General features: G+C 39.4%; 1 protein-coding gene across 2 annotated transcripts in view; it reads right to left on the reverse strand.

Moving 5' to 3' along the window:
* Nucleotides 1–3,560: 3,560 nt before the first annotated feature.
* LOC129112486 (ankyrin repeat and BTB/POZ domain-containing protein 3-A) overlaps nucleotides 3,561–27,933 on the reverse strand; it is a 147,729-nt gene continuing 123,356 nt past the window's right edge. The window contains exons 3-17 of one of the 2 annotated variants that reach the window (XM_054624602.1): nucleotides 26,081–26,297; nucleotides 21,915–22,067; nucleotides 19,673–19,838; nucleotides 15,878–15,967; nucleotides 13,503–13,604; nucleotides 12,643–12,736; nucleotides 11,392–11,527; nucleotides 9,497–9,729; nucleotides 7,060–7,238; nucleotides 6,689–6,794; nucleotides 5,212–5,314; nucleotides 5,035–5,116; nucleotides 4,861–4,929; nucleotides 4,642–4,755; nucleotides 3,561–3,791 (exon numbers count right to left, since the gene is read on the reverse strand). In XM_054624602.1, the coding sequence (XP_054480577.1) occupies nucleotides 3,561–3,791; nucleotides 4,642–4,755; nucleotides 4,861–4,929; nucleotides 5,035–5,116; nucleotides 5,212–5,314; nucleotides 6,689–6,794; nucleotides 7,060–7,238; nucleotides 9,497–9,729; nucleotides 11,392–11,527; nucleotides 12,643–12,736; nucleotides 13,503–13,604; nucleotides 15,878–15,967; nucleotides 19,673–19,838; nucleotides 21,915–22,067; nucleotides 26,081–26,297 (2,075 nt within the window). The remainder of the gene's footprint in view (nucleotides 3,792–4,641; nucleotides 4,756–4,860; nucleotides 4,930–5,034; nucleotides 5,117–5,211; nucleotides 5,315–6,688; nucleotides 6,795–7,059; nucleotides 7,239–9,496; nucleotides 9,730–11,391; nucleotides 11,528–12,642; nucleotides 12,737–13,502; nucleotides 13,605–15,877; nucleotides 15,968–19,672; nucleotides 19,839–21,914; nucleotides 22,068–26,080; nucleotides 26,298–27,933) is intronic. The other variant, XM_054624603.1, reaches the window with a different exon arrangement.

Raw genomic sequence — 27,933 nt, forward strand, 5'->3', positions numbered from 1 at the left:
AGCTCAATGTGAATTATTTCAACCAGAGTTAATCTAAATAAATTATCAGCTTTGTTAGAGACATCAGACTGGCAGCCTATAAATTAAGATATTCCTTTAAAATGAGCGAAATACATTTAAAAAAAATATACATGGGATGTCACAAAAATAGAAATAAAAATAGAATATTCAGGCTTTTCTTCTGTCACTCGTTTGTCTATGTTATGTGTCTTTTAAATTCACATTTATACTGTAGCTCGATATCCTGTGGCATATTATTGTTGTTACTCAGAGTAATACAGTCTCAAGGAAATATTGCTTGATTTCAAAACGTTAAAGCATCTTTTTTATATAATCTTTTTCACTTTTGTAAAACAACAGAGCTGTGGAATGTAAAATAAAATATATATATGCATGTAGGTAAGAAAATAAAGTCGTAGGATAATATCTATATTTCATTTTCTGTAACTATTTATAGAACTTAAAACCAACTCTTATATGCCTGTATGTTTCTGTTAAAATGTTGTTTAATGGCCCAAAACAAATAATTAAGTAATTTTGAATGTGCTACAATATTTTTAAGATTAATCTCTTATGTGAAGGTACAGTCGGATTCATGTAGAAACAACATCACAGACTTTAGAGACATTTGCATCGTAAGCTATCGGAAACAGAGGGAAGCATTTTGGTTTTTGGTTTGTTGCTGGACTACAGATATTGCACATTTTGGTAAATATTAAACCTTTGTTGCATTGTTACATTCATAAAATGAACTGTAGGCTCAAGGATTTCCTCCTGTAATGAGGGCTCATGTTAAAGTCAAACAGACTGAATGACGGACGTCTGCTTTTAGGTCTGATAAGTATCGTCTTAGGGAGACTGGTGTCTACGATCATGTGATCACGTGGAACAAAAGGTTGAATTTCTGAGTCGGTTTATTAGAGATGCAACGTTCTCCTTACGGATGTTTGTCAGGATTCAGGCTGAAAGAACCAATGAAAACCAAATCTCAAAACGCCAGAAACTATTCCCACATTAATAATTGATATAAACACCAGATGGTGTCAAACAATACTAAAATAGACAGAATACAAATGAAACCTGGTTGTGAATCTTGGACTGGTCAGATCTGCCTCCCGTATTCTGGACCTATAGCGTTATATTAGTTTTTTGTTCTATTATAAGTGTGATCATTGTCACATGTGTCTGAGGTTTGATCCCTCTTCTTATGGATTTAGTATAAAGATGTGTTTTTTCACATTTTGAATTTAACGACAGAGAAAGATTAATGGAGTTGCAGAGTACGAGGAGCTTTTTCCTCATCCTGTATTCCCGTTGCAAACATTCCCAGATAATAAAACGGTCCTATTCATGATGTTTCTGAGAAATCCTGTTTTTGCGCCGACTGCTCTAAAATACTACAACCACCCATGAGCCTCGGCTGCCGTTGCCATGGAGCCAGTCGCAAATCAGAGAGGTAGCAAATATGAAATGCTTTGTCGTTGAATTTGAGAACAAAATGTGGCGCCAAAATTGACCCATAATTCAAAGTGATTAATTAAAGCTGCAGATCGTGTTTTTAACGTTGTAAACTTTAGCATCAATCCATCTTTCAAGGTGCACAACAGAATTTAAAACAGTAGTAGACTGGATGTTTCTTGACTGTATGCTACCTTTAAGCTTTTATGTACACCGGGTTTACCTTTCTTAAAATCCAAACACAGACATTTTAACACTGTTCTTAATCTATCGTTCTGATGTTTCAACCAGGAGTGTTTCATGCTTATACAAGCAGCAGAAACTGTAGCCAAGTTCTCTACAAGTTTAAAATTTAGTGTACATTTTAAACTTCTAAAGAAAACAATAATTAATTAATGAGTGTTTCCTTCAGCTACTGTTATCCTTTTCATTGAAATAAACAATTGGTGATGCTAAAAAACCATTCTACTGCCATTTTTTGTCTCTCTTTATATTATTTTTTTGCTTTAATCGATTGCTATCAACAAACTTGCACTTCAGGCAACGATAAAAACCCTTTGAGATATTTAGACTGGTTTTCAAACTTAGAAGTTTTTATGCACAAATTAAAAATGTGCATGAAAACAGTTTGAGACTTTGTGAGTCATGATATTGTTGCTTCTCTAATAAACTCTGACATCCGGTGGAAATTCAACCTTTCTTTCCAAAAATGTATGTTATTGAGAAATTCAGCTGAGGTGAGGCCTTTAGAATGCGTCCCGTTATCTACCCTGATCATCTGGAATGTATCAGAAATATCAAACACCCTTTGATTGGACTTGCACTGGAACAATGGACACCCTGCTCAGCCCCTAACGACCTACACGGAAAGCACACCTAAAGCGGAAACGGAGGATTCAAACAAACAAACAAACAAACAAACAAACACATTAAAACATGCAACTTTTTTTGCATAAACAGACACAAACGGCGGAGGAACAAACTGGTTAGAGGAGCACATTCAATGAGACTGCTGCCATCAGCCGAGCGAGTGTAGGAGAAAACTGTACATCAGTTTACAAAAAACTAAATAAAAGAACGACCAGCACGATGACATTTGGGACATATTTACACTTTAAATGTCTTTAAAGAGAACCGGAATCCGCCTCTGAATCCCGCTCAGTCAGTTTTGCAGTGGATAGAAAGTCAATAAGCAGCGTTTTCCCCTTTACTTCCCCTTTTTCTGAAAGTGGTCCGTGAAGAAAGCTCTGCATAAAAAGCAATATCACGGCAGCTCAGTTGAGGAGGTGTCATGCAAAAAAAAAAAAAAAAAAAAAAAAAAAAAAAAAAAAACGTGGACAGAGTTTATCGTCGTTAATTTCCCCAGTTGGATGTTTCAAGCGTACGTCAGCATAGATTTCACTGAGTGGGCCGTCTGTAGTTCAGTCAGCGCTGTGGCCCCGGTGGAAGTGCCTGTGATCAGTTTTGGCCTCTGCACACACAGTTTAGATATAACACAGTGAAACGTATCCAACATAGAAGTGACGGCATGAAAGAAAACGTAGATAAGTCCACCTAAAGTCCGTCTGCTGGCATTGCTACTAGTCACTTTTTATTGGTTGTATAGTGTGATTATATTTTGGCATGTGACAAAATTTAAACTGCAATGGCATCCGCTTCCATAAAGTTTGTAAAACCCTAAAGTCTCATATCAGAGATGATGAGAAAGCTGCTTTTTATTGAGTTCTATTCTACCTTTTTTTGAAGCGAAAAAAAGGTGCACAGAATGTATTTCATGCATGTGTTTTAGATGAAATACGAGAAGTTTTTATAATCACGATTAGGTCGAAGTGATACTGCTGAGTTGAGTCGGTTTTGTTGTTTTTTGACAGTTTCTTTAGACAGTAAGGGTGTGAAGTGATAAGTAGGAGCCATCAGGACAACAGGCCAGAAAGGTTCTCTCTGATTTAGTCAACTTTAAAGGGAATCCCTGACAATAAAAACATCCGACAGCTCCGCTTCAGCAGTGGAACCAGGACAGGTGGGCGGGGTCGTGTTACATGGACGCTGTGCCTGGATCGGAGGGCCTTTTTTTATGTGTAGGGGGGCGGGAAAGGACGGCGTCACACCACGGAGCCCTTGGAGGTGGAGAGGTGGATGGAGTGGATGCGTGTGGCCAGAGTCTTCTCCAGGTCCAGGAGGATGTCGGAGCAGATGCCGGGGCTGGAGGCGGGGCTCTCGGGTGGAGCGGGTTCGTACAGCAGCTGCTTGAAGCCGTCGAGTTCGATCAGCAGCACCATGTTCTTCAGGAAGTAGCCCTCGATGAACGCCGTGAGCTCCGCCGCACCGAGGAACTGCATCGGGAAGAGACGACGGAGAGACAAGTTTTAGAGGTTTTATGGGACTGTTGCATCTTTAAAAATGATCCTGATGTGTTTTTGTTTGTAGAAATATTAGGTATTCCTGGTAAATTCATGCAGTGTTGTGTTGCTTTTTTCCCCTGAGTTGATTGGAGGTTACTCAGATCACCTGTTCTGCAGAGTTTGGAAAACCAGCTCCAAATGAAGTATTAAGAGCAGCTGAGTGAATGTTCACAAAGGCCACTCTGATCCTCGTTCTTTAGTTATACAGACAGAAATGCTTTCGCCATTTTTGAGACTGGAGTGAATATTAATGAACACCTTTCCAGTAGATTAAGATTATCGTTAAAGTGGTATTTTATTAAAATTGAAGAGGCATTTTTTCATTATTATTATTAAGGAGGACTTTTTCCTTTGTGAAGGCATTGAGATTCGTTTCTCAAGCTAAACATTTCTGTGTTACTTGGTTGGGTTCTCAGGCTTCTTCCCAATCAGCTGGAATCTGGGAAATCCTTGCGGTTACAAGTTATTGGCTTTGTCTGCTGCTTTTTCTGTCATTTGTTTTGCCAAGTTCTATCTGGAAATAAGACTTTTAAGTTCCATATATTTTGTTGGAAACTTTCTCTGTCTGACATTTGTATAGCTTTGTTGCTGAAAACCACAACAACATAGCTGAGGGTGAAAAAAAAAAAAAAAGATTCTGAGAAATAAAACCAAAACAATGAGTTTAAAGATGCTAAACGCTCCGTGGAGCGAAGAAATCTGATCCACTGTTTATATAAAAATGTGGAATAGAGCAGCTTTCCATAAAAATAACATTATTAACGTTTTGTTTGGGTCTCACCTTGGCGTGTTTGTAGAGGTCCACGCAGGTTTCCGTGGTGATGTTCTTGGAGCAGATGATCTCACAGTGTCTCTGAAGGGCCTCTAGTTGGAAGAATTTGGCTGCAGACAGGAGCTGCAGGGAACAGAACAGCCACACAGAATGAGGAACAGGACTCGGGATTAGAAATGCTAATGCTTTGGCTGTCGCTCTGCAGGCTTTGAGTTAAGTCTCTCGTACCTCCATGACTTCAGTGTTGCGTATGTGCAGAGACTCGGTGCCTCCGCAGTACAGATACTGCATGACCAGCTGAAACACAGAACGTTTGCATCGTTTATTCATCCGTACAGACATGCAATAGGTGAAAGTGCAACATAATAAAAGTGTTTTTTTGCATGACAATGACATTCTTACATGGAAAATATTGTACTTGACATGGCTGATCTCAATGCAGGTGTTCTCTGCAGCTGGTCGGTTCATCAAAAGTGACTTGAACCTGGATGAAACAATGGAAATCATGGCATTTATTATAGTTGTGTTGGAAAAAAAGAGTAAAAAAGTATATTAATAATTAGTTAAATAGTTTTTTACCTGGGTGAAGCTGTAAACAGCAAAACTTTATGTGCATAAAACGGTTTCCCCTCTACCAGGAAAGTAACGTCAGACATGTCCTTGTTGTTAAGGAAGTGTGGGTCTGAAGAAGAAGACAATAAAAACAGACAAATGATGCCTCATTACACAAGTCTCCTACACTTCAGAAGCAGAACAACAAACAACAAAAGATTTAGCTAATGTGGTCGTTACTCCGAAGGCGATTCATCTCTCAGCTCTCAAAACACAAGTCTCATTTCATTAGTGTTCTAAAAGCCGGTCCTTAGAGCTGCTTCTTTAAGTGAGTCCTCAGAGATCCTGATAAATCAATTAGCTTTTAAAAGCATTCATTCTTTCTGTACAAACAGAAAGAAACCAGTTGACATTTTGAACCTGTTGTGGGTCAAACACTAGGTGGCGCTGCAGCACACTCCCTGTTACTCTAATTAAATGAACCGTGAGAGAAATGAGAATGTGGAGACGTCTGTGACCTTCCCGACATTAAAGGAGCTTTAAATACCAGATCAGGCCGATAAGTCACATCGTTACACATCGTGATAGATGTTCAAAGTGAGTTGATGAATGTGCTACGCCTCCGGAAAACGTTTCATAACTTGCATCACAGCCTACAGCAGGCAAGAGAAAATATTTGAGACTTTTGTAAATCTAATTTAAACACAGTCTAAGTCTTTAGGAAACTGAATTGAATGCTTTCAAAGACTCTGCAGGTCATTTCATCACCGCAGATAAGAAGCTTATGCAAAAAGCAAATAATAATTAAAATGCACTTTGTATTATTTCTGAAATGCCAAAAATAAATTGTTGCATTTTAACTCCGGAACTTTTCCATATTCTGTTACTTTACCTTTCTGTACTTTACTTACTGTTTTACCATCTGGTTACACCTGATTGTATATATATATATATTTATTACTTCTCATCATATACATTTACTACACTTCTGTTTAAATTCAGTTTATTCATTTACTGTCTATTTTATATTACTTTTTTAAATATTATTTTATTCGTGCACTATTTTATATCTTAGATTCTCATTGTTCTTTTACTTGCAGATTAAAAAAATAAAAAAACATATTTAATGTTGGAGGAAGCCTGAGATCCAACGACTGCTTCTATGTAAATGATAATAAAGACCTTGAATCTAAACAGAGGTAATAACTGTGTTCCGTTGTTATGCAATAAAGCATCTGTGACATTTTGATGAGTATATATTTTCCTTTCTGCCGTAACAAACTATAATAAGCTCATAAACAACAAAGAGACTTCCTGGATTGAAAGTCTGATGAAAAAGGAACTTGTCTAGTCTTAAGCACAATTTATTTAACAACTGATCTCTGACCTCAATACATTTGGAGGCATATTCCCCCTAAAAAAAGACTCTCAAGTCTCTCGTCTTGCCACTTTAGCTCAAACCCCCGCTGTCACTCACGAGAAAATGTATTTTTAACTCTCTTACCTAAGCGTGAGGTCTGCTTCTTCTTGATCTCCGTCAGCTTAGGGATGGGGAAGGGCCCGTAGCACTGCGTGAAGATGACCGACAGCTGCTGGCTTATCACCTCGTTCTGCAAAACACACAACCAACACAAGAAACTTTATACAGATTATATTACAGAGAGTTTGTATGGCCTCAGTCTCCATGAGCTAAAATCTTATGCAAATGTATGATAATAAAGTTTTGGAGCGCAACTAAATATATGCAAATATGAGTGTTAATGTCAACTAGGCACATAAGCACAGGACAGTTTGTATTCCCAGCGAAACAGGGCGTCTCTCACTAGCACTTTGTTCACGTGCACGTGAAAACCCCCAAAAAAAAGCCCCGGTGACCTTGCTGGTTCGGAGGATCTGGAACATGAGCGGCAGGCCGTGCGTGATGAGCTCCTCCGTGTACTCGTCCTCCTGGATGCAGCTGAAGTCCTTGAGCAGGCCCTGGATCAGCGGCCGGCGGTGCTGCATGAAGCAGGTACGCAGGGACTCGAGCCAGGTGTGCAGCGTCCAGGGAACGCCTGGGAACAACACCACAACGAGAGTGAATACACACAACGCTGGGACGGAGCGGATTCAAGGGCGACAGAACCGACCATGTTTCCATCACGTTATGGCGTTTGTGTTGAGTTGAAGGGCGAGTGTTGGATTAAGCAGCTGAATACAATTAAATAAGGCATAATGTATAATGTTCTGCATCAATATGATGAGCGACGGATGTTAGATTAACATAAATAAAATATAAATAATGACATGACAGTGGAGGCTTTGTGTATCAGCAGCTCTGCGGAACTGACCACTTGAAAATAAATCAATTTTTGTAAGAGATTAATCATTTATCAAGAAAAAGCTGCTGATTCCAGCTTCTAAAACTTTAGTATATGCTGCTTTTTTTTGTTTTTGTTTAGAGTTTTAAGGTTCATGGTTCATGGTTGGACAACACAAGCCTTTCAAAGATGTTACCGTGGGCTCTGGGAGCTTGTGATGGGCATTTTTCACTACTTATTTGTAATTGAAAGTTCATTCTTGACCTTGGAAACAGGAGTTCACAAAACAATCTCATCACAAATACCATTTAGAGGCTACAGCCAGTTAGCACGAAGACTGGAAGCAAGGCGACACAGAGGAGCTTTATCATACTTCAGAACAGACACTGATAGCTGCACACAGACGGCGGACACACACACACACACACACACACACACACACACACACACACACACACACACACACACACACACACACACACACACACACACACACACACACACACACACACACACACACACACTTCTATATTCATATATTTACACACAGACACGTTTCACACCAGCAAGAAGAGGAGTTGTTTGTTTGATGTATTTAGCTGATCAACATGAAAATGTCAAAATAGAAAACGTGACATCTTTATGGGCTTTATCTCTGTCTCCAAATCAACGGCATTCTAACCCGGTCTTTTCTAAAAACAAACTGGACTCTGGATTTTATTTCAAGACCACAATAGATTTCACTAAACTGTCTGTGCATTGTTCGATTTATTTAGTAACATCATTACTGGGATTGCTCATAGAAGTGACCTCTGCTAGTCATTTCTCATAGTACACTCATACATGCACACATATAAATTATTTATGGAAATAAAATAAGTTAATGAGGAGGAATCTTTATTTGTTTTCTGCAGTTGTTTTAATGGGAATGTGAATCTTTCAGATCATTTTGAAGCCTCACTGGTTTGCATTTTCCACAATTTATCTTAAGTGTGTCATGCAGTGTCGCACTGGTCTGGTCTTGGTCTTGACTTGGTCTTGGTTTAGGTGGTTTTAACTACAACACTGGCTTTTATAGAATATAGGTATATAGTATAGAATATAGTTAATACATACAGTGCATTAAACAAGTGTCCAGTTTCCTTTATTAGCATCATGTGAAGTTGGCACTATAGGGTTCAATGATAACCTTTGCAGACTTGACAAAAATGACGAAATTTACGTTATTTAAATTTATCATGAGCTGTCCTCTGTTCAAAGGTATAAAAATCACCTCACCTTTAGTAAAGGTTATATCTTGTTTGTTTAATCCGTTCAAAAAACGTAAAAAATCAACAAACAAAAGTTGTGGTTTTTCAGGGGGTTATAAAGAGTTATATCATATTAATTATTGAGCTTTAGAGGACCTGGTAGGCAGATTTGGGCTGGCTGTTGCCCCTGTTCCCAGTCTTTGAGCTAAGCTAAGCTAAGCTAATTGGCTGCTGACTTATATTTAACATAAAGACATGAGAGTGGTATCAATCTTATTAACACAATATTTCTCAACCGGAAATTTTACATCTCTAATGTCAAGACAACTAAGTTTACTCCTTCGGCTGAGGATTGTTTGATCCAGAACAGCTACTTAATGGCACTTGTAGTGAGATTGTTTTGTGAGCTTAAATAAATTACAAAATGTATCCTAATAAAATCCTGATTAACAGCCACGTTAGGTCAAATGAACTGCACAATGTTGGAGGTAAAAGCCGATGATCTCGTGCAGAATAAGCACTGCTTGATTACGCTTTTAAATCATCTTTGTACCCGAGCTATTATCGCCTCGGATAGAAAGAATAAAAAGTCCTACTTCCTGCGACTGTTTCATGGTTGGATGAGTAGCGGTGATCACTGAGTGTGTGTACAGGACAGCACAGGACAGGACAGGCACACAGCATGAGCACACCTCCAGGACAGCTGGAGGCACCAGAGAGCGATGCATGTGTGCCAGTGGAGCATGTATTAGTAAATCTGACCTAAGCTGCGGATGTCTATGGTGATGTCCACATGGCCGTGCTCTGCGCTATGGTACATGGCCTCTCTCAGGGCCCTCAGTTTGGCCTTTCCTGTTCGCAGCGTCCCTCCGCCGTTGGCCTGCGGCGCCAGCCTCTTCTCCGAGGGATCCGAACTCTCGGCCAGGATCTCCTCCAGGGACAGAACGTCGCCCTTCTCCTGCTCCGACTGGGACAGGAGCTTCCGAAACACGTTCCTGGAAGGGGAAGAGGAAAGGAAATGAAACCAAGAGATTAAAAGAAAGCAGAGTCGCAGTGACAGATTGTTTTATGGTCCGAGCGAGCGGCTGGGGTGGGGATTGAGAAAAATGCAAAAACACTAAGCGCGGCCTGAGGTCACAGACTGGAAAATGCTTCTAATTTAAGCACACACGTACTGTGTTAGCGTCACATTAAGCCCATCCAGATCTCCAGCTCTGATGGCACTCAAAATATCCTAATGTGCTTTAATTAAGCTCAATCCTTCTGTGGAGTCGGCAGATTCAAACGCACTGTTTCAGCAACAGAATGATGCAGAATGTAACGTACACAGTGAGATCACAGCCGGAGGATGCATCACTGCTACCATCTGCTTTAGTGAGGAGGGGCTCGTTAAGAGGCCAAGTCCGACACCACATCATATCCCTTTTTTGGAGATTGTTTGATCACGGATGACAAGTTGGTGGGAGGTTCACTGCCGTCACTTTGAAGCTGTTGGTAGAATGTTGTTTGATCTCCTACGACAGCCACCACTGTGTCTTTTGATTTTAAAGGCTGGCTGCTTTCTTCCCATTCAGCGACAAGATCATTAGCGAGTTCCAGCATTGATCGCAGTCACAAATCAGTTCATCCCAAAGTCGTGTAGATCAGTCAAGTTCCTTGACACCTCATCCTGAAAGCTATTTATATAAGGACCTGTCTTTTTTGTACATGTGGGTATTGTCACGTTCAAACAGGAAAGGGCTTTCCCCCAAACTGTTGCCACATAGTTGGAAGTGCAGCTTTGTCTTAAATAGCAGTGCATACTTTCACATTAAAGGTGCAATATCCGGGATTGGGAGAATTTTGATTTCCTGTTTGTGACTTTCAACATGTTTGGGGCAAGCCAGCAGCACATAGCTAACGTTGCTAACAGCGCTGACGGTGCAAACTGCAGATAACTGCTTGTCTTACTCTAAAGAGACATTTATTTTGCCCAAAAAGTCCCAGAAAGTTCCTTTAATAACTCAAGTAATGTAGCTCCAAGTACAACATTTCTGAAATAGCTTAAAATTGCATGAACATTTTAAAGTAAAGGTGTATTCAAATATTTGTAAATACTGTGTCATTTCCAATCCTTTTTCTTCTTGCCTTATAAATAAACTTTACTTTCTGTGTCACAACCAATCAGAATGCAGTTTGGACCAGCTCACGACTCGTTGCAGCATTATCATCATACTGTAATTGATTGTCTTATTAATGCTGCATTGTGTTGTTGGTTTACCACTCCACTTCCTGACACCTCTCTCTGCTCTGAATGTTAACGGGCTTTATCTCAACCAGCTGCGGAGAAATGATGTCAAACTGGAGCCGCAAGTGCCGCTGAATAGACTGCAGCGGCTTATCGTCGCCGGCTGTCTGACAGGCAGATATCTGCCTCTCATATGCTGCAGGATTTTGTGAGAGGCAGATAGACCAGGGCCTAGTGTGTAAATGGATCAATACTGTGGTAATGGATATATCTCTGCTGACTGGCACCTGTGTGTGTCTGTCTGTGTGTGTGTGTGTGTGTGTGTGTGTGTGTGTGTGTGTGTGTGTGTGTGTGTGTGTGTGTGTGTGTGTGTGTGTGTGTGTGTGTGTGTGTGTGTGTGTGTGTGTGTGTGTGTGATTGTCTGTATCACCTGTGTCCGTGTGCTGCTGCCAGGCTGAATGAGTTCATGTCTCCCAGCGGTGCAGAGGAGATGCCGTTTCGACACATGGTCCCGATCATCGGGTCGGCTCCTCTCTCCAGAAGCAAACTCACCAGCTCAAAGTTACCTGACCAGGATGACACATGAAGCCCGTGACTAAAGGGTGAATGCACTAAAATACAGTTCTTTAAGTGCCAACAACAAAACATAAAGCATCAGAATTGATACTGTTCACTACAGGAACTACTGTAGGTACCAGTATCAAGGTAATTTAAACACATCTTATTCGACTCTGCTCATTTAAAATCAGCTGATACAAACTTTTATATCCTTGTAAAGTTGATGTAATAGTAAAGTAAAAGTATTCTCTCATTGCTATTCATTAACTAAATCTGCTCTGGGATTGTGGTCTTTATTTATTATGGATGTTAATAGTACTCATTATCCGTGGCTGTATGTTTTTTTAATCGATCGTTACCGTGGCAACGCGGCTGCCTACACCTCCCTTGAGGTCCCTCATTGTAACACGAAGATTCACTGCTGTATGTTACATTTGATTTAACTTTATTTCACTTTTTAAAATAACATTTATTAGTAATAATTAAAAAAGCAGCAGTGTAAATATCTCTTTTGTAAATAATAAGTCAATCATTGGGCAAACATGTGATGTATTTAAAGGAATAGTGCCTGCATTTAGGAAATAGTAGCCCGGCTCTGTCCAAAGGTAACAAAATATGCAAACCAGCACTTCTCAAGCTCAATAATTCACATATTGTATCTTGTTTGTTGAACAAATACAAAAAAGGAAGGGTAAAATCAAATATTTGTAGTATAACAAGGCTTTACGTGAAGCACTATTTCTTGTCTTTATGCTAAAAAGCTGTTCCTCCCTAAATTCCTTTAAATGCATGTTCAGTTCTGCTTTGACAGATAAGTCCAGTCCGTTTAAAGTCCATTTTGACTGAATAAAACTACATCCTGCAGGTTTCTTTTATACATGGCTGCACAGCTACATGCGTCAAAATCATGAGAAGCAGCATTTAAAAATTTAGTGCATTTTAGAATCTTGCATAGTAATTTGAAAGTGATGAATTAATTAGATGATTAAAACAAGCCTTCTGGTGAGCTTGAAATACAGCTTGTCCTGACTAATATCTCCAGTGCACCGTATCAGGAATAAAAAAAACACTCTTGTCAGATGTGAATGTTTGGAATCTGAATGCAAAGAGAAATTGTGTTTACCTGCAGCGGAGGCCAGCTGAAGAGGGGTCTCCGTGTAGTTCTCCGCCCCATCCTGCAGGGCGCCCTCCACATTCGCTCTGTTATCCAGCAACAACTGTGGCAGGGAGGTGGAGAGGGAGGGAGGGAGGTGGGGGGAACAAACCAGGGGTTGGGGGAGAGAAGGGAGGAGGTAAACAGGCAAGGGGGGAGACGGTGTGTTACACTCAGGCTTGGCAACAAGGGGGAAGCCTCAACTGTTGGAAACCCAGAACCCCTTCATTTAGAGATCGTCCTCGCTCTAACACTTCCTCATTAGCTTCTTGTTGTTGGTGATGACTTGCCTGAGCTGAGAAATAGTTTCTTTTTCTAACCCCCCCATCATCCCTTAAAAAATTGATTGCGGTTGTGCAGATGAATAATAAAAAAAAATCCTGAGGGCGACGCTGTTCATCAGGCTTTCAGCCGGTGTCAGCTCATACAGGAACTACCGCATCATAATTTATTATATATTAGATAATGAACAAAACACTGACATCTTTTGGTCCCTGAAGCTGTGCATATTTAGTTAGCCTCCAGAGGTTTCTCCCTGCTGCTGTTGGACTAATCCCTAAATTGTGGGGGATTTCAGGAGGCTAGATAACTCATCTACACATCTCTTAAGAGCATATATTATTAAAAACAGAGATCGCCTTCACCAAGTCCTCTCCATATAATAACTGCACATAAAGGATGAAGGAGGAGCATTAAAAAACAACATAAGGCATCATAGAATCATCGTGATGCACCATAATAATCATCATCATATTTATATCTTAATTTTTGGTGAAAAGGTCAGGGCAAGAGGCCAAAGGTTAAAGGTTACAGGTCATAAACGTCACTACCTGCACGACCGGCACTTGTCCGTGTAACACGGCGAAAGTGAGTGGCGTCCCATGGCGCGTTTCAGGATAAACTGAGGGGTGCTTGTTTACTGTGCTTGGCACCTGGGAAGTCATAGGTGAGGTTCAGGGAGAGAGATATATACAGCCATTAACATTCACAGCTCAGAAGGGCGGGAGATGTTGGGAGGGAGGTGGGTGAGGTGGGAAGGGGGTTAGCGAGAAGCAGTATGCAGGAGAAGTGTAAGCAGAGGAGGGCAGGATGGCAGAAGGAGATTTTCCTCTTGAGTTTCACAGAAAAATCCTGAGCAGCTTGACTTTTTTTTATTCCTCATCTCAATCCTCAGCCTTCAGAGTGTTTGGTCCGCCCGGGCACGGCTCTCTGACCGTGCTCCGACTCCTAAATGGTGTTTTTATTTCAAAGCGGAATGAAACCTAGAGAGAATACACAACGTTGGCAAAGACTACAAACACCGTGAAGACGGTTGGTAATGACTCGTGAACAAAAGCAGCGTCAGAGTGAAATTAAACAGCCGCACGGTCCCGGTGTTGGTCTGTGATCTCTGAAGTGGCTTCATCGCAGAGTTAATTTACAGAAATGATTTCTAAATGCCGCCTGGAGGAGGACTAGTTTTTACGACAGACGTTTAATGGAATGTCACATTTCATTTGAACGCTGACGCTAAACAACAGTGGGACTGTTAGGGTTTTTATGTTCGCAGTGATGAATTATTAATTAGTTTATAATTTAAGGCAGATTCAGCAGAAATGGAGACTGCAATATGTTGGAATATCATGATGACTCTGAGGTATCTCAACAAAACGTTATGTTAAGCAACATCATTTTACTAAACGGCTCACCCATATTAAAAAGTTTTTTTTTCTAATATACTGGCCCTGTGGCGTATTTAAGCCATGCAGATAGTTAATATTTATATGTTGAGGTTTTGAGATTTCACTTGAGGCGATTGGACATTCATCTACAGTAACGTTTCCTCTGGCCTTTCTCTCAAACAAACAGTCCCCATAAAACCTGTTGACAGTAAAGTTTAAGGATTATTTAGGTGGGTGGTTTCCACAACAATATACATAAAAAGGACATTCCCTTGTTGAAGGCGGATAAATCAGTGTCTAAAAAAGATTTGTTATGTTTCTTTTAGGTAATAATGAGGGACAGAAGATGATTTACGTCTATATAAGCCCTGAAAACAACTATAATATCATTATTATTATTTTAATTGTGGTGAAAAAACAGACAATTTAGTGTTATACAGATATTTGTCATGAATCGGGACACCCAGCTTGAAACTGGTACAATCCGGGACAAACTGGGAAGTCTGGTCACCGTAACTTAACACTGGAGCAGGTGAAAGCTACACAGTTTCTTCCCAAACTTAATAGATATCTTTGTCAAAAGTAACTTTACATAGAAAGTAAAGTTAAAAATAGAAAGTTGTCCACTTCTTTTGACAGCTTGCATTCAGACACACGTAGAGAGATGCCACTGCAGTAATGGAGACTTATATTTTTTCACGGATTCGTGTATTGATTAAGTATCTCAAAACCTCTGCACATAAAAAGGATCTGCGTGACTCCTGCAGACTCCATTAGAAAAACATGAGAAAACAGGTTTCTTTGTAATTTGGATTCACTGATTTAAACATGTATTAATCACAATCTATGCTTTAAAGTCAACACACCTGCACTGAAGACAGACACTAAACCAATGGAGCAATGACAACAATCAACAATGGGGTCACTATGATGGAGGAGAGACAATGAAGCATTTCTACTCTTGAATAATGTTATTGATAACTAAGATTAAAGCAGCCACAAACAGAAACACAGAAAGGACACACAGAGGAGAGAAAACGAGGATTTACATTAAAGCTTCACTGTTACTTTAACTGTTCCTAGTTAAACACAAGTGCAATGAAGTCATGTACAGTCTGTGGTAGCAAGTTACACTAAGTGCACACACAGTGATGCATTATTGATGCGGTTTGAAGCAAACTGCAGCTGAAAGTCTAGAGTGTGAAATGAAATGAAGTAACCATCTGCACTGAGGGAGTATCGCTGGATTATTACTCTGTATCATTGTTACTGTGCAAATGATCCTCCTCTATTGCTCATCAGTGCACTTCATGTAATAAAGCAGCCAGGAGAACAGAGAGCATGCCAACAGCGGGTGAGACAGTGAAGACAGAGAGGGGAGGGTTGGGGTGGGGGGGGAGAGCAACACAAAGTGGGTTCATCGTTTTCACACAACAAATGTAAATGAACATTTTGGACAACAAAAAAATAAATAAAAAACGACAAAAGAAATGTGGATTCAATGTGACATTTTGAAGGACTGATGGTGTCTGCTGAACACTGACCTCGCTGTTGATGTCGGCTCCGGCGTCGAGCAGCATCTGAACCATGGCCTCGTCACCGCGCACGCAGGCGTACATGAGAGGAGTCATTCCCTGTGGGAAGGAGGGAGGAGGTTACAGGTTTGTACAATGAGCTTTTGTACAGAGGAGAGGTGATGAACTGTATTTCTTTTTCAGCCAATCACACACTGAATCTTTTCCTTATTTTCTAAATGGTTAACAAATGGTTACTTTAAACTACTCCAATTTATGTACTTCTACCTTTACTTTTAAAACTGCATTTATTTGGATTGACTTGATACCTTCCCAATTAAAATACACTCATACTATGAAATATGATGCACTGTTATGGATGAAAATACAATAGAAAAATATTGTGAATAATAACTGAAAGTGAATAAGAAAGGATAAGTTACTGAATATCGAGATAACGTACAGTTATCAGTTTATCTTAGTATCTACGTTATCAGGGTCAGTTTGCCATCAGAAATTACTGTCATAGTTAATATATAATAAATGTATCCCCATCAGATTCGTACCAATTTGCTATTCTGGAAAAAGAACTACAACTATGACACGTTGAAATGATCATACATTTAACCAGAAGTCTCACAAGAGGGTGGAGCTAAGTACAACGATGAATAAGACATTTTTGGGACCATAATGTAACTTCCATGAACTGAAAACAGACTGTGAAAGGGTTAAAGTTGTACAAAGAAACACTGACAAATCCGTAGTACGACCTGTCAATCACAAGGTAGCTCCGCCCTAAAGCATATCCTACTTTATGGTCTGTTTGACTCTAAATGGGACCATAATTTACTAAATGAACGATCATGCTGTATTGAAGAAGACTTGAAACTAGAGATTGAGACCATAAACTCATGTTTACAATGTTTACTGAGGGAATAAATCAAGAGAGAAGTAGAGTCATTTTCTGATATAGACTTCTATACAACCAGAGGAGTCGCCCCCTGATGGCCATTAGAGAGAATGCAAGTTTAAGAGAACTTCTGCATTGGATTCACTTTTCAGAACTTGAGATTGCAGCCTTGTACAAATATGATTATTATCTTACACCTGACAACACTGGATAGTATAGAAAATACATATATTGACATGACCAAAATATAGTATTATATACATGTATTTTATTATATTTTCAGAAAAGACTTTAACAACAACTTTCTAATAATGTTTTCACAGCAAGGACGGACGTTTGCTCTTTGTATGTTTATTAACAAATGACTTGATTGGAGTGCTGTGTTTGAGGATTTAACACCTCATTAATGAAGTGTATTCACCCGTTGGAGTTGATCATATTTATTCATTATCTTACCTAACAAACACCCACGATTCTTTGCTTTTTTCTCTTCTTAACTGCACCATGAAAAATTTCGGTGCTTTCAGCAAAGCCCTTCAGAGACCTTTAGCAGTTCTATAAGGAGCTCACCAACAGCTGTGCTCTTTAGTTCTATAGGAAAAAAACATTAGGTCTCCAAGTCCTCTCTTTAGGTAATGTTCTTTAAATCACCATCTTCTCATAACAACCTCTGAAGTGCCATTTGCTAACTGCATGCTACCGATCAGACCCATGACTGAAGATTGGACTTAAAAATACTCAGTATTCATACGTAACATAGAACTAATTTCCTCCTCGTCAGTCGGAGACATTTCCAACAGTTTCTCTGCATTACTGCCTCAAAATAGCTGCGTCTTTGCATGAAGAGCGACAGCATAGGGGGGCTGTGAAACTCCTAGCATTACATCTTATATATCTACAATCCACCATGTGCACAGAGCGTCTCATCTAAGAGTTATTGAAAGGGTGAAAATAACAAAAGACCTTTATATTAGAAGCATTTATCACTGTTTCTATCCTAAAACAAAGCACACTTTAAAGTGGACGAGCTCCCATAAAACAGCCTTCAATCTCATGTCTGATCCTAACACAGGCCTTTTACGACGCGCTCAAAACACACAAAAGCACTTTATGTGGAAGACTGATGTCCCTTTGTGGCGATTCATTCTTAAATATTTCCTGGACGCCGATCCACTTAATCAGCAGACAGTTAGAGGAGCGATAGACGGCGGACCCTGATGATCATTGTGATAGCAGCTTTCACTTTATTGCTCCTGCATCGCTGTCTGGTCGCCTGCACCGTTTAGCAGTTTTTACAAGTGAATAAAAAGCCTGTATGTCACCACAGCTTGACGTTTATGTGAGGAGGTGATGCGGAAAAGTGTCACTCAATACAGTTTGTTATACTCAAAAGGATGTGTAAATACTGAACAATATTACAGGATCTGGGTTTATGCTAGAAACAAAAATGGTACAAACATAAATCCTGAATATCGAGTATTTTAGAGTATCTGACTGGAGACCAGCCAGGCACAGGAAGGCACTATTAGCTTCCACTTAGCAGAGCAAGGAATAACCAATATTTCCATTGACTGGAGAAGGAATCCCTAATGACATTAACACTTAGATGCAGTAAGATATCGACCCGATGGTCAAACCAAAGGCCTCAAAGCTCCGTCCAGGAAGAGTGTTGCAGTATCAAGTTCAAATGGACCATTAAGTCATTCCTTTCTACTTCATTGTGTGGATAAAAAGAAGAGGTTCAACGCACAGATACTACCAGATTGTTATTTCACAAGAATATCTGTAATCAGATCTGTATTCGGATTAATACGGCAAGTTGTGAGTAATTGTCAGTATTTATTTTAAAATAATAGTGAGTCTTTATTCGTGCAAAACTGCTAAACGATGATTATTTGCAGCATCTTAATTGTGAAGATTTGCTGCCTTTATTCTCCTATGTGGTAATAAAAAATCTATCTTTGGGGTTTTGGGGTGTTAGTCAGACAAAACAGTCACATCTAGGGATGTAAGAAAGCATCAATACACATCTTAATATTATGTTTTGTGATATTGTTTCTATTAAAGTAATAAATGCAAACGCACATCAAACTGTCCCGATTGCATAAAAATAGGCAAACTTCTTTTACTAGGAGTGTATGCATAGGTGGTGTTTTCTTTATTCTGACAGTTTTTCTAACATTATATTCTAAAAGCGAACAATATATCGCCTTGATTACAGTATCACAATACTGTATCGCAATATATGGAATCGTAACCCCTGTATCATGATATTTATCGTATACCCACACTTAGTGACATCCCCTTGGGTTTTAAAAAAACTGTCAATAGATTTAAAGGAAAATAATCTGCAGATTAATGGGATAATTGATTTCATTTATTTCAATCTTTAGTTGGAGCTGTATACGAGCCTTGTTCTGAAGTAATTTTTACAATTTCTAAATGGATTTATGGCTATCCTTCATGGGCATCATGGATACTGACACAACTGTCAAGTGTGTGTTCAGCTGATTGTTGTGATTGTTTAGTAATACCTCTGATAAGATGTGGTGTGAAGTTTGTGTGGGGCAACAAATATTACAGTTAATACTCGGATGGTATCCGTATTTTGTTCATATTTGTATACTGCATTTGTATTCTTATAAACATCCGTATACGCAGACGCAAAGAAACAACATTTTCTGTGTAAATAATGTTGAAAAGTTGCATCACAGCATAAAAATCCAACACATTGCATCAATGACTCATTGGGAGCAGCTTGTGCCCAGCATGTGAGAACTGGGATGAGCTGCCAGGTTATACTTGTTAGAAATGAATTGTGTTCAACTCTCCAGTATTCCTGTGTAGGTGTGTGATGTCAATGCTGTATTTACATGTAGGAGTGCATGTGTTAAGTGTAAAAGGTAACCTGTCACCTGTTCGCTCATGCTGTTGATGCCATCCGGCCCCAGCAGGTTCACCGCCTGCTTGACGAGGTCCGTCCGTCCACAGTTGAGCATCCTGAAGCCCAGATCCTGCAGGAACTTGGCCTCCGTGGAGGCGGCGTCCAGCTTCCTGGTGGCACAGAAACAATCCTCCGCCCTGCAGGAGGAAACAGAAGATCAATTACTTAATTAAGTGGGAGCTTATCTCAGAAATGGATTTTGTGATTAGCTGATAAACATCTGAAGGAAACAGAAAAAGAGCAGCTCTGCTTTTCACAACTTTAACTCTTTCATTTATAATATTCACTGCAACTTTACAAGTTTATTGCAAGTATTTGGCTGTTTGAATTCAAAGTCTTTTCACTTTGCATTTGTCAACATGTCATTTTCTCTACTTTCTTCTTTTCCTAAAGTAGCTTTTCTCCAGGTTAGGCTTTTGCTATGACTCATTATTACTCACTCATGTCTCCCGTAAAGCCTCTTAATCCAATCTGTGAGCGGCTGTCACGGCTGACGTTTCCGAGAGGTCGCAGAGGAGCCGATTCACGATGTTTCTCAAATGTTACGTGACAATTATGGCTGACATATGTAAAGAGATGTTAATTGGCAATTCACACCTCTTAGTGTTTCATTTATTGTTTCTCCACAAGCGTTCGGAGATGTGATGCGACTCTTAACCCACTGACACAAACACAACGTTGCATACTGAAGGAGGGAGGATCAAAGGGGAGAAACGGGGGAGAATATAGTGAGACAGAAACTAGAAGAGAGGAGATTCAACCTTAAGTCATTAAGCCAGCAGACTGGTTTCTGTTGTTCATTAAAAGAGGGACAAACCCACTTGATTAGTCACTTTTAAGTTAGACATTGCAGTTTAACAAGAGTCTACAGCCATGCTTTGAGCTAAATTCTAACATCAGCATGCTAACAAACTCACGATGAGAATGCTAACATGCTTGCAGACATAATGTAAATCATCTGAGTTTAGCATGCTAGCATTTGCTTATCAGCAATAAGCAGCTGAGGCTGATGGGAATGTCATTAGTTTTGCAGCTTTGTGGTCATAAACCAAAGCATTGGAAATACTGAAATTTGCACCTGATGTTGCAAGATGAAAAGACTCACATCTCACGTCCCTTTAAACTAGATTATTCTATAAGCATGGAAGATTTTACTGAACACTGCTTATTGATTCTTTGATTTAATTTGTCTGTTTGTCTGCTGCTTGTTTCTTCTCTGTGAAATGAATTATGTTGTTTTTAACTTTTTGCTGTTTTGTATAGAGACTGTTGTTTGTGGTTTTGTATTAAAAAAAATGTTGCTGGCATCTTGGCCAGGAATCACAAATAAAAAGCTTTTGAATCTCAATAGGAATTTCCTGGTAAAATAAAAAAATATAATAAAAAATGAATAAAATGTCATGCTGACATGTCCTGCTATCTTAATGATCAAAGCACAGACTGATCTCTATTACTGCCTGGAAATGGCAATTTACTGATGACACATGACTTCATCAAAGAGCAACAAAAACACACAACATTTATCAGCCTTTTTGTGCTGAGCTGACTTTTGACCTCTTCTCTCTGTTATTATGGCAGTATGGATACCTTGGCTTTTGATTGGTTTTTCACTACTTTTATTTTCGAGCTGTATGAAAAGTTTTACTGACTGTTTAGAAATAGTGTGGGTTCTTGTTGTTATTATTGTAAGCAGTTTTATTGCTGATGATTTATTGTTTGTTTTTTTGTAGTTTGCTTCTTTCTTTGCTTTTTTGTTGTTATTTCCTTTTACATTAGATATTAAATTAACTATATGAAATAAATGAAATAAATGAAATAAATAAAATAAATAAAATAAATAAAATAAATAAAATAAAAAAATAAAAAAATAAAATAAAATAAAATAAAATAAAATAAAATAAAATAATTAGTTCCAGGCCAAAAGTGGGCTTCATGGAGCTATAGGTACACATTACAAAGACTATGTTGAGGGATATTTTAATTGAGGATTTAAAAAGATTTGTACAAAGCTGGACCTTTTGAAGGCCCAGAGAGATGTCTGAGTTAAGCTACTAGTTTAAGGGCAAAAGTTTATGATAATTAAAACTTCCAGAAGCAAGAAGGACTCACTCCTTCCTCACTCGCTGAGGTTTATCTCCACCAGAGGAGATTATTTCCCTCAAGAGCAGCTTGCTTGATCCAGTAAAACTCTGTCACAAGCATCATCCCCTTACTTTATTTGTCGGGGTTCACAGTCCACACCGGGGAGCAGCAGCCTGGCGGCCTGCCTCACGTCGTCGCTGTCCACAGAGAAGCTTCGTCGATGCTCAGTGTGAGCCACTGCCACCCGGATCCACTCCATCAGAGGAGGCAGTACAAGGAACGGCCTGCAGGGGAAAACAAAAACAAAGGTTTGTTTTGTCCACAAGAAATGTTCAAATCCAACACTTTCTCAATCCTGACTAGTCACATATGGCTGATTGGTCAGGACCCTTTGGCATCACTTTTTAACACAACATGCAGGGTAGTCCAATAGACTTCAAAAGTACTTGGTTAGGTTTAGGAAAAGATCACAGTTTGGGTTAAATGAAGTATGTTTGTTACGTACCTGAAGTTACATTTGTATTTTAAGTATGTTACTAATTAAAAATACTATTAATCTTAGTCATTATAAAAACATGAAAAAAGTGTACTACATTAAAATAAACATATGATGTGCAATATAAATAAAAAGTCCACTCAGTCACATTAACAAATGTGTGTGATATAACACCATTTAGAAATATTTTCTTTATGTCCAAGAGGGCTTGATTCTCTGAGCTAAAGCTAAAGCATCCTTCTTTCTAGACTTGTATGCAGAAAAATGTGACAATGATATTTATTCAAATACTCCTTTTTTTTAAAATACATCTTATGATTTAATTTTTAAAAAGCTCACACAAAATGGTCATTTATAATTTTTCAATAGCCAAAATTGGCGGTATTTGTGGTATTTTTGTAACATTGTAAAAGTTCAGTGAAAAACTGCAGAATATGATTTAGAGGGATTTAAGCTACTTTGTGTATATATATATATAAAGTTATTTATCAAACAATTAATAACAATTCAATGTATCATCATCTGTTTTCTCATTTCTTTTAAAATAATATTTTTTAATAAGAAAACTGAAAGGACAAACATTATTGTCTAGATGGAGTTCATAGATCTAAATTATTGCTACGATGAGTCCATCCGATGGCAGTTTGCCTTCAGTCCATCCTCCTCATTCATTATAATTATCCTCATAAAAACTTTCATTTTCTCTATTCTGTAAAAGTGAACTAATGGCAAAAAGAACAGCCGTGGTATATGTGGCTTATACAGGCTTTTTGCAGTCCCTGGAACTAGCAGGTCATTGGTAGATAGGAAAAACTTTAACTTGCTTCAGCAGATATTACGCTTGATTATTTCCCCCATTTGTACAACCATCATGAATATGGCCTTTTCATAAACTATTCAGGTTACTTTTTAAATATGAATTATAATAGGAGCTAGGAATAATTTTGTTTAGTTGATATAAAGCAGTTTCCTTTAAGGCTTTTAAAGCCAAGGAACAGTCTCAGATGTACATTAGAAAACCTTAAAAACCTTAAATGGAATGGGCTAATTTAATGTTATAGTCAGATAAATTATATTATGAATCCATCAGTGAAGGCCCCAGAACAGCTTTATTCCCTCAGGACCCTCTGGCAAACGTAATTTCTAAAAAAAAACATTACTCAAACAAGCACGTAGCAGACTGAGAGAAACCATTTGGGACTGTTGTGTTTACCGTGTATGCAGCTGCTTGCTTGGTCCTTGTGTAATTCAGCTGTAAGCACATGTTTAATAAAGGCAGCAGCTTTTAGATATTGACACACTGTGTTTGACTTGTCTTTTTTTTTTTGTGCCAGGAATTTGAGCTCTGGCGAGGTTTTTTTTATTTTAAAGCGAGCTGCTGTTTAGCAGTTGGCTGACTAGTATGACAAATCAGACCTCCTCCCTTTTTCTCAGAGCTGGTGCTCTAACTGATGTGTGTTTCCCCCTCCAAACAGACATATCTACCGCTCTGGTTTTGCAGAGGAGGGAGGCCCAGTCTGGAATGAAAACAGTGAAGGGTAATGTTATCCATCGATACAGACAGCAGGCCTGCAGCGACAACCAACACCCAGAGCTGCCAGTGTGTAAAAATTCCATCCTTGGAAGCAAACGTCTGGGCCAAAATACTGAATATATCATGAACTGTAATCTACTGCAGCTGTGTTACTATTTTAAATTCCTCTAGGTTCTTCATCTTTCTTATTAACTTCAAGAAATTGGAGCGATAACCACATTTAGTAAAGAGTCATTTCAGTCATTTACTTGCATTCAATTATTTTTTCACCTTCCAAAAGGTTTATCTGAAGCTTCCTAACACAGAGCTTAAAAGATAATTTTATCTAATTTAATCATGTTCTCCCGTCGTCTCATCCCGCCTGTGTTATTCAGGCCCCGTTCTACTCGTCTTCAACCTTTCAGCAGAATGCTAAATAGAGAATTTTCTCTCCGGGGATCTGAGAGCCTGCTGACATGTCACTCCGCCTGACATTCCTGATGCTCCCCGGGGCCGTCAGGATGGAGTTTTTATCTCCTCAGAGTGGAGGAAAAGACGTTGGAAAATCTGTCCATTCGTCCATCCAAGAGAAGTCCCCCTGGTTTCCCATCAATCTGATCAACGGCCGGGGGAAGTGTCAGTGCCTTGTGCAAGAAAGTAGGAATGTCTGCACCAACCTTTTTAGACCGGTTGACATTATTCCAGCTCTGGTGTGAGACAAACTGACAGAGGCAATATGGCTGAAAGGATCTATGTGTCTACCTATCAAGACGGAGAGCTTTTAAAGTGTGTAATGTGTGCCAGGAATGTGGCTGATGGACGTTTTTGGGAGATTGGATTGTAACTTACACACAGATTTCTCAGAGATAAAAATCATCTCACTTGATTTACAGCTTGATGAGTGGAGGCAAAGCACAACATATCATACTGCACAAGGTAGTTAATTGGCAAAATGCAATAACGAAAAAGGAATTCTTTTTTTTGGCTCTTTGGGACACTTAAGTGTTTGTCGAGACTTGTACCATGTGGACTTCTGCAAATGCAGCCAAGAAAAGCTTTATAAATTCTCTAATTTGATCCTTTACAGCCTTAACATTGTTTTCAAGAGTTCAGGGGGTCCTTGACAACAGGTAGAGCATGAAACTATAACGTGACCGTGTCATATTTACCAGGTATTTGTGTTTGGTGGTCACAGTTACTGGTGAATCTGGTAAGTCGCCTTAACTATGCCAATAAAAAGACAACCTCTAAGTCATTAATGGTCGCCTGACTAACTGTGAAAAGCCGCTGACTGCTCTCATTATTAACCCTGGATATAATATTAAATGGGTAATAAAAAAAACGGAACATATTTGCTTGTTTGTCTGTCAAGTGCTGAAGTGAAATATCATCACTCATATTCTAAAGTTTGGTATCATAAAACATTTATGATTTAGATTTACACCTTGTTGGTTGTTTGAAGGTAACTTTCTGGTGGTAAACTTCAACGTTATTGACTTGACTTTTACATTAAACTAAAACGTCTGAACACACCAGTAGGTCTTGTCTATGTGTGGTTGCACCGTCTCACTTTGTGGAGGAGGCATGGAACCCTCCATTCAGGGGTTATGTTCTTTGGAGGATCCCAAAACTGAACTGTGACACAGCTTTAGTCTCCACTTCTATTTTGCCATAAAATTATGAAACATGTGACTCAAACTGGTAAAAATGATTTCCCGTTACCAAACTGGAATGGTTTGTTGAGTCCAAATCAAAAAGTTCCCCTGATCTTACCCGTAACAGTCTGCTTTCGCACTTGTTGTTCTAATCTTTACGACATTAAGTGTAATTGTTTCCCCCATAGTGCAGCTGTTATCTGCTGTTGTTGAGAAATGCCCATTTGTACATTTTGCACAGGGAAACTTGAGAGACGCCTAAGCACAACTGAAGGGAACAAAACAATCTTTACCGTTGCGAGAAGTCCTGTTCTTTTTGCTCAAAAAATGCATCCAATGAAGCTGTCGGGAGCTTTCCTCCATTAACACAGCGGATGACAAAAACTTCACCGCAGTTCAACTGTAACGGATCTGATCTAGGTGGACTTGGATACGGCTTCTTGGACCACAGAAAAGAAAGAGTACATATTGCAGCATTTATTGTCAAACTGTTCCTGGATTTATGTTTATTTGTTTATTGGGTACCTTTTCTAAATCCAACCTCAAAAATAGCCATGCCCAAAAAACTGTTCCTGGATTTAAAACACTGAAAGTGTAAAAGCAGCATTATTAATGGTTTACTGTCGGACTCACCTCTCAGTCTGTAAGGTGACCTTGGAGGGCTCCACGTTGGGGTTCTCCCACTCCATCTGTGGGCAGTGCATGAAGTAACACAGGGTGTAGAGGGCCTCGGGCTCCCAGTGCACCGTGGTGGTGGTGTTGGTGGTCTTCTGGTGGACCGGAGTCCCATTGCTGGGGTTCTTGATGTGCAGGGGCTGGAGGTGGTGCATGGCCCGGGACACAAGATCACCTGGAGGATATTATTTTTACACATGAGGATTGTGCATGGATTTTTCAAACATGTGACGGTGGGACAAAAATGACAGAAATAGAAATTCATTAAAGATAAGACTAATACTGGAGTGTAGTACGCTAGTCATTATAACGAAGTCCTACGCATAACTCCCAGAGCGCAAATCCATTTCTTTCAGCACTCCTTTGTGATGTGCGTACTCGCAGCACTCACCCCTTCATTCACACACCCCCTGATTCACCATACATTTAGTCATACACATATGCCCACACAGTCCTGGCTGAGAGGGAAATTGCTGCCTTGAAATGACGCACATTGTGCCTCTCTCAGTAAATCACTTAGGATGGAGAGCCCTTGTTCTGTCCTCGTTCTATCTTCAGACCTTATTTTTCTCATAGTATTTCTGACATGACTGTGATGGAAATCTTAGAGCTAGTTCCTTCGAGACAGAAGAGGTTTCGGCAACCCGGATGTCTTAAGCAGTAACATTTATTGTTTCTCGATGGAGGAGAACAGGGAAACACCACGTGTGAATCACAGCGTACTGCTACCCAATTCTGAAGATGGTGTCCTTGAGCACAGTATTTAACCTTCCCCAGGCCAGCTAAGTTCCGCTATATCCAAATAGGGATAATCAGCCTGGCATGTGTGCGGATTCTATTGGATATAAGATCTAAACAAGGAAATACATCTACTTTTGCAGTGCTAGCAACAACATAGCCTCTGTACAGTCTCTCTAATCCAGCGTCTCCAACCAGACGATAGCCTGTTGAGTCTAAACCGAATACAGAAGGTTTCTAGCTGACCGTGGCCTACCAGCTGCCATAGCCAGCTCGGCCTTATCAGGCACATAGAGTGAGACAGGCGAAGAGAGACAGACAGTTGACCTGACCTACAGACAGTTACCTTTAACCTACATGATGGAAGTTTAACATACAATAAGGAAAATTCCTTCTCAGTGACCACTGAGGGAGTCACGATGGAAAATACAGTGCGTTTTTTGTGCATATGTGTGTGCAAAATGAAGTGAACTTCCCGTCACAAAAAATGTGGTTGAAGGCTTGAATAAGACAAACAGATGCATTCAACTTGTAGTTCTATTGAAAGATAATTCAGATTATTAATAACATGGGTCTTATTTGCATAGCTTTTACCATTGTTTTTATCAAGAGTGGACAAACTTGAGTTTCAGTCCAGTTTCAGTTGACACAGAAGCTGCAGCATCATTAACTAGTAGCAATGATTTAACAAATATGTTGATTAAAGGAAATAGCTCAACAGTTTGGGAAATATGCATTTCCCCTGTCTGGCTGGAGTGTTAGACTAGAAAAATCGATAACACTGTCATATCTCTCAGTTAAATATGCAGGTACAGCCAGCAGCTTCGCTTAGCTTAGCACAAAGTCTGGAAACATTGTTAGCTAGTACATAACCCCTTGTTAAAATTGTGAATTGTGTGTTTTTTTTGTTCTTTGTTTTCTTACGTCAAACAAGACAAAACATGAGCTTTAGAGGTGCTGATTTTGTTACCATAGTACGGAGCCACGCTAGCCGCTTCCCCCTGTTTCCAGTCATAATGCTAAGCTAAGCTAACCTTCTCCTAGCTCCAGCTTAATATCTAACGGACAGATAT

The sequence above is a fragment of the Anoplopoma fimbria genome, chromosome 23, assembly GCF_027596085.1.
Source record: "Anoplopoma fimbria isolate UVic2021 breed Golden Eagle Sablefish chromosome 23, Afim_UVic_2022, whole genome shotgun sequence".
Taxonomy (NCBI): domain Eukaryota; kingdom Metazoa; phylum Chordata; class Actinopteri; order Perciformes; family Anoplopomatidae; genus Anoplopoma; species Anoplopoma fimbria.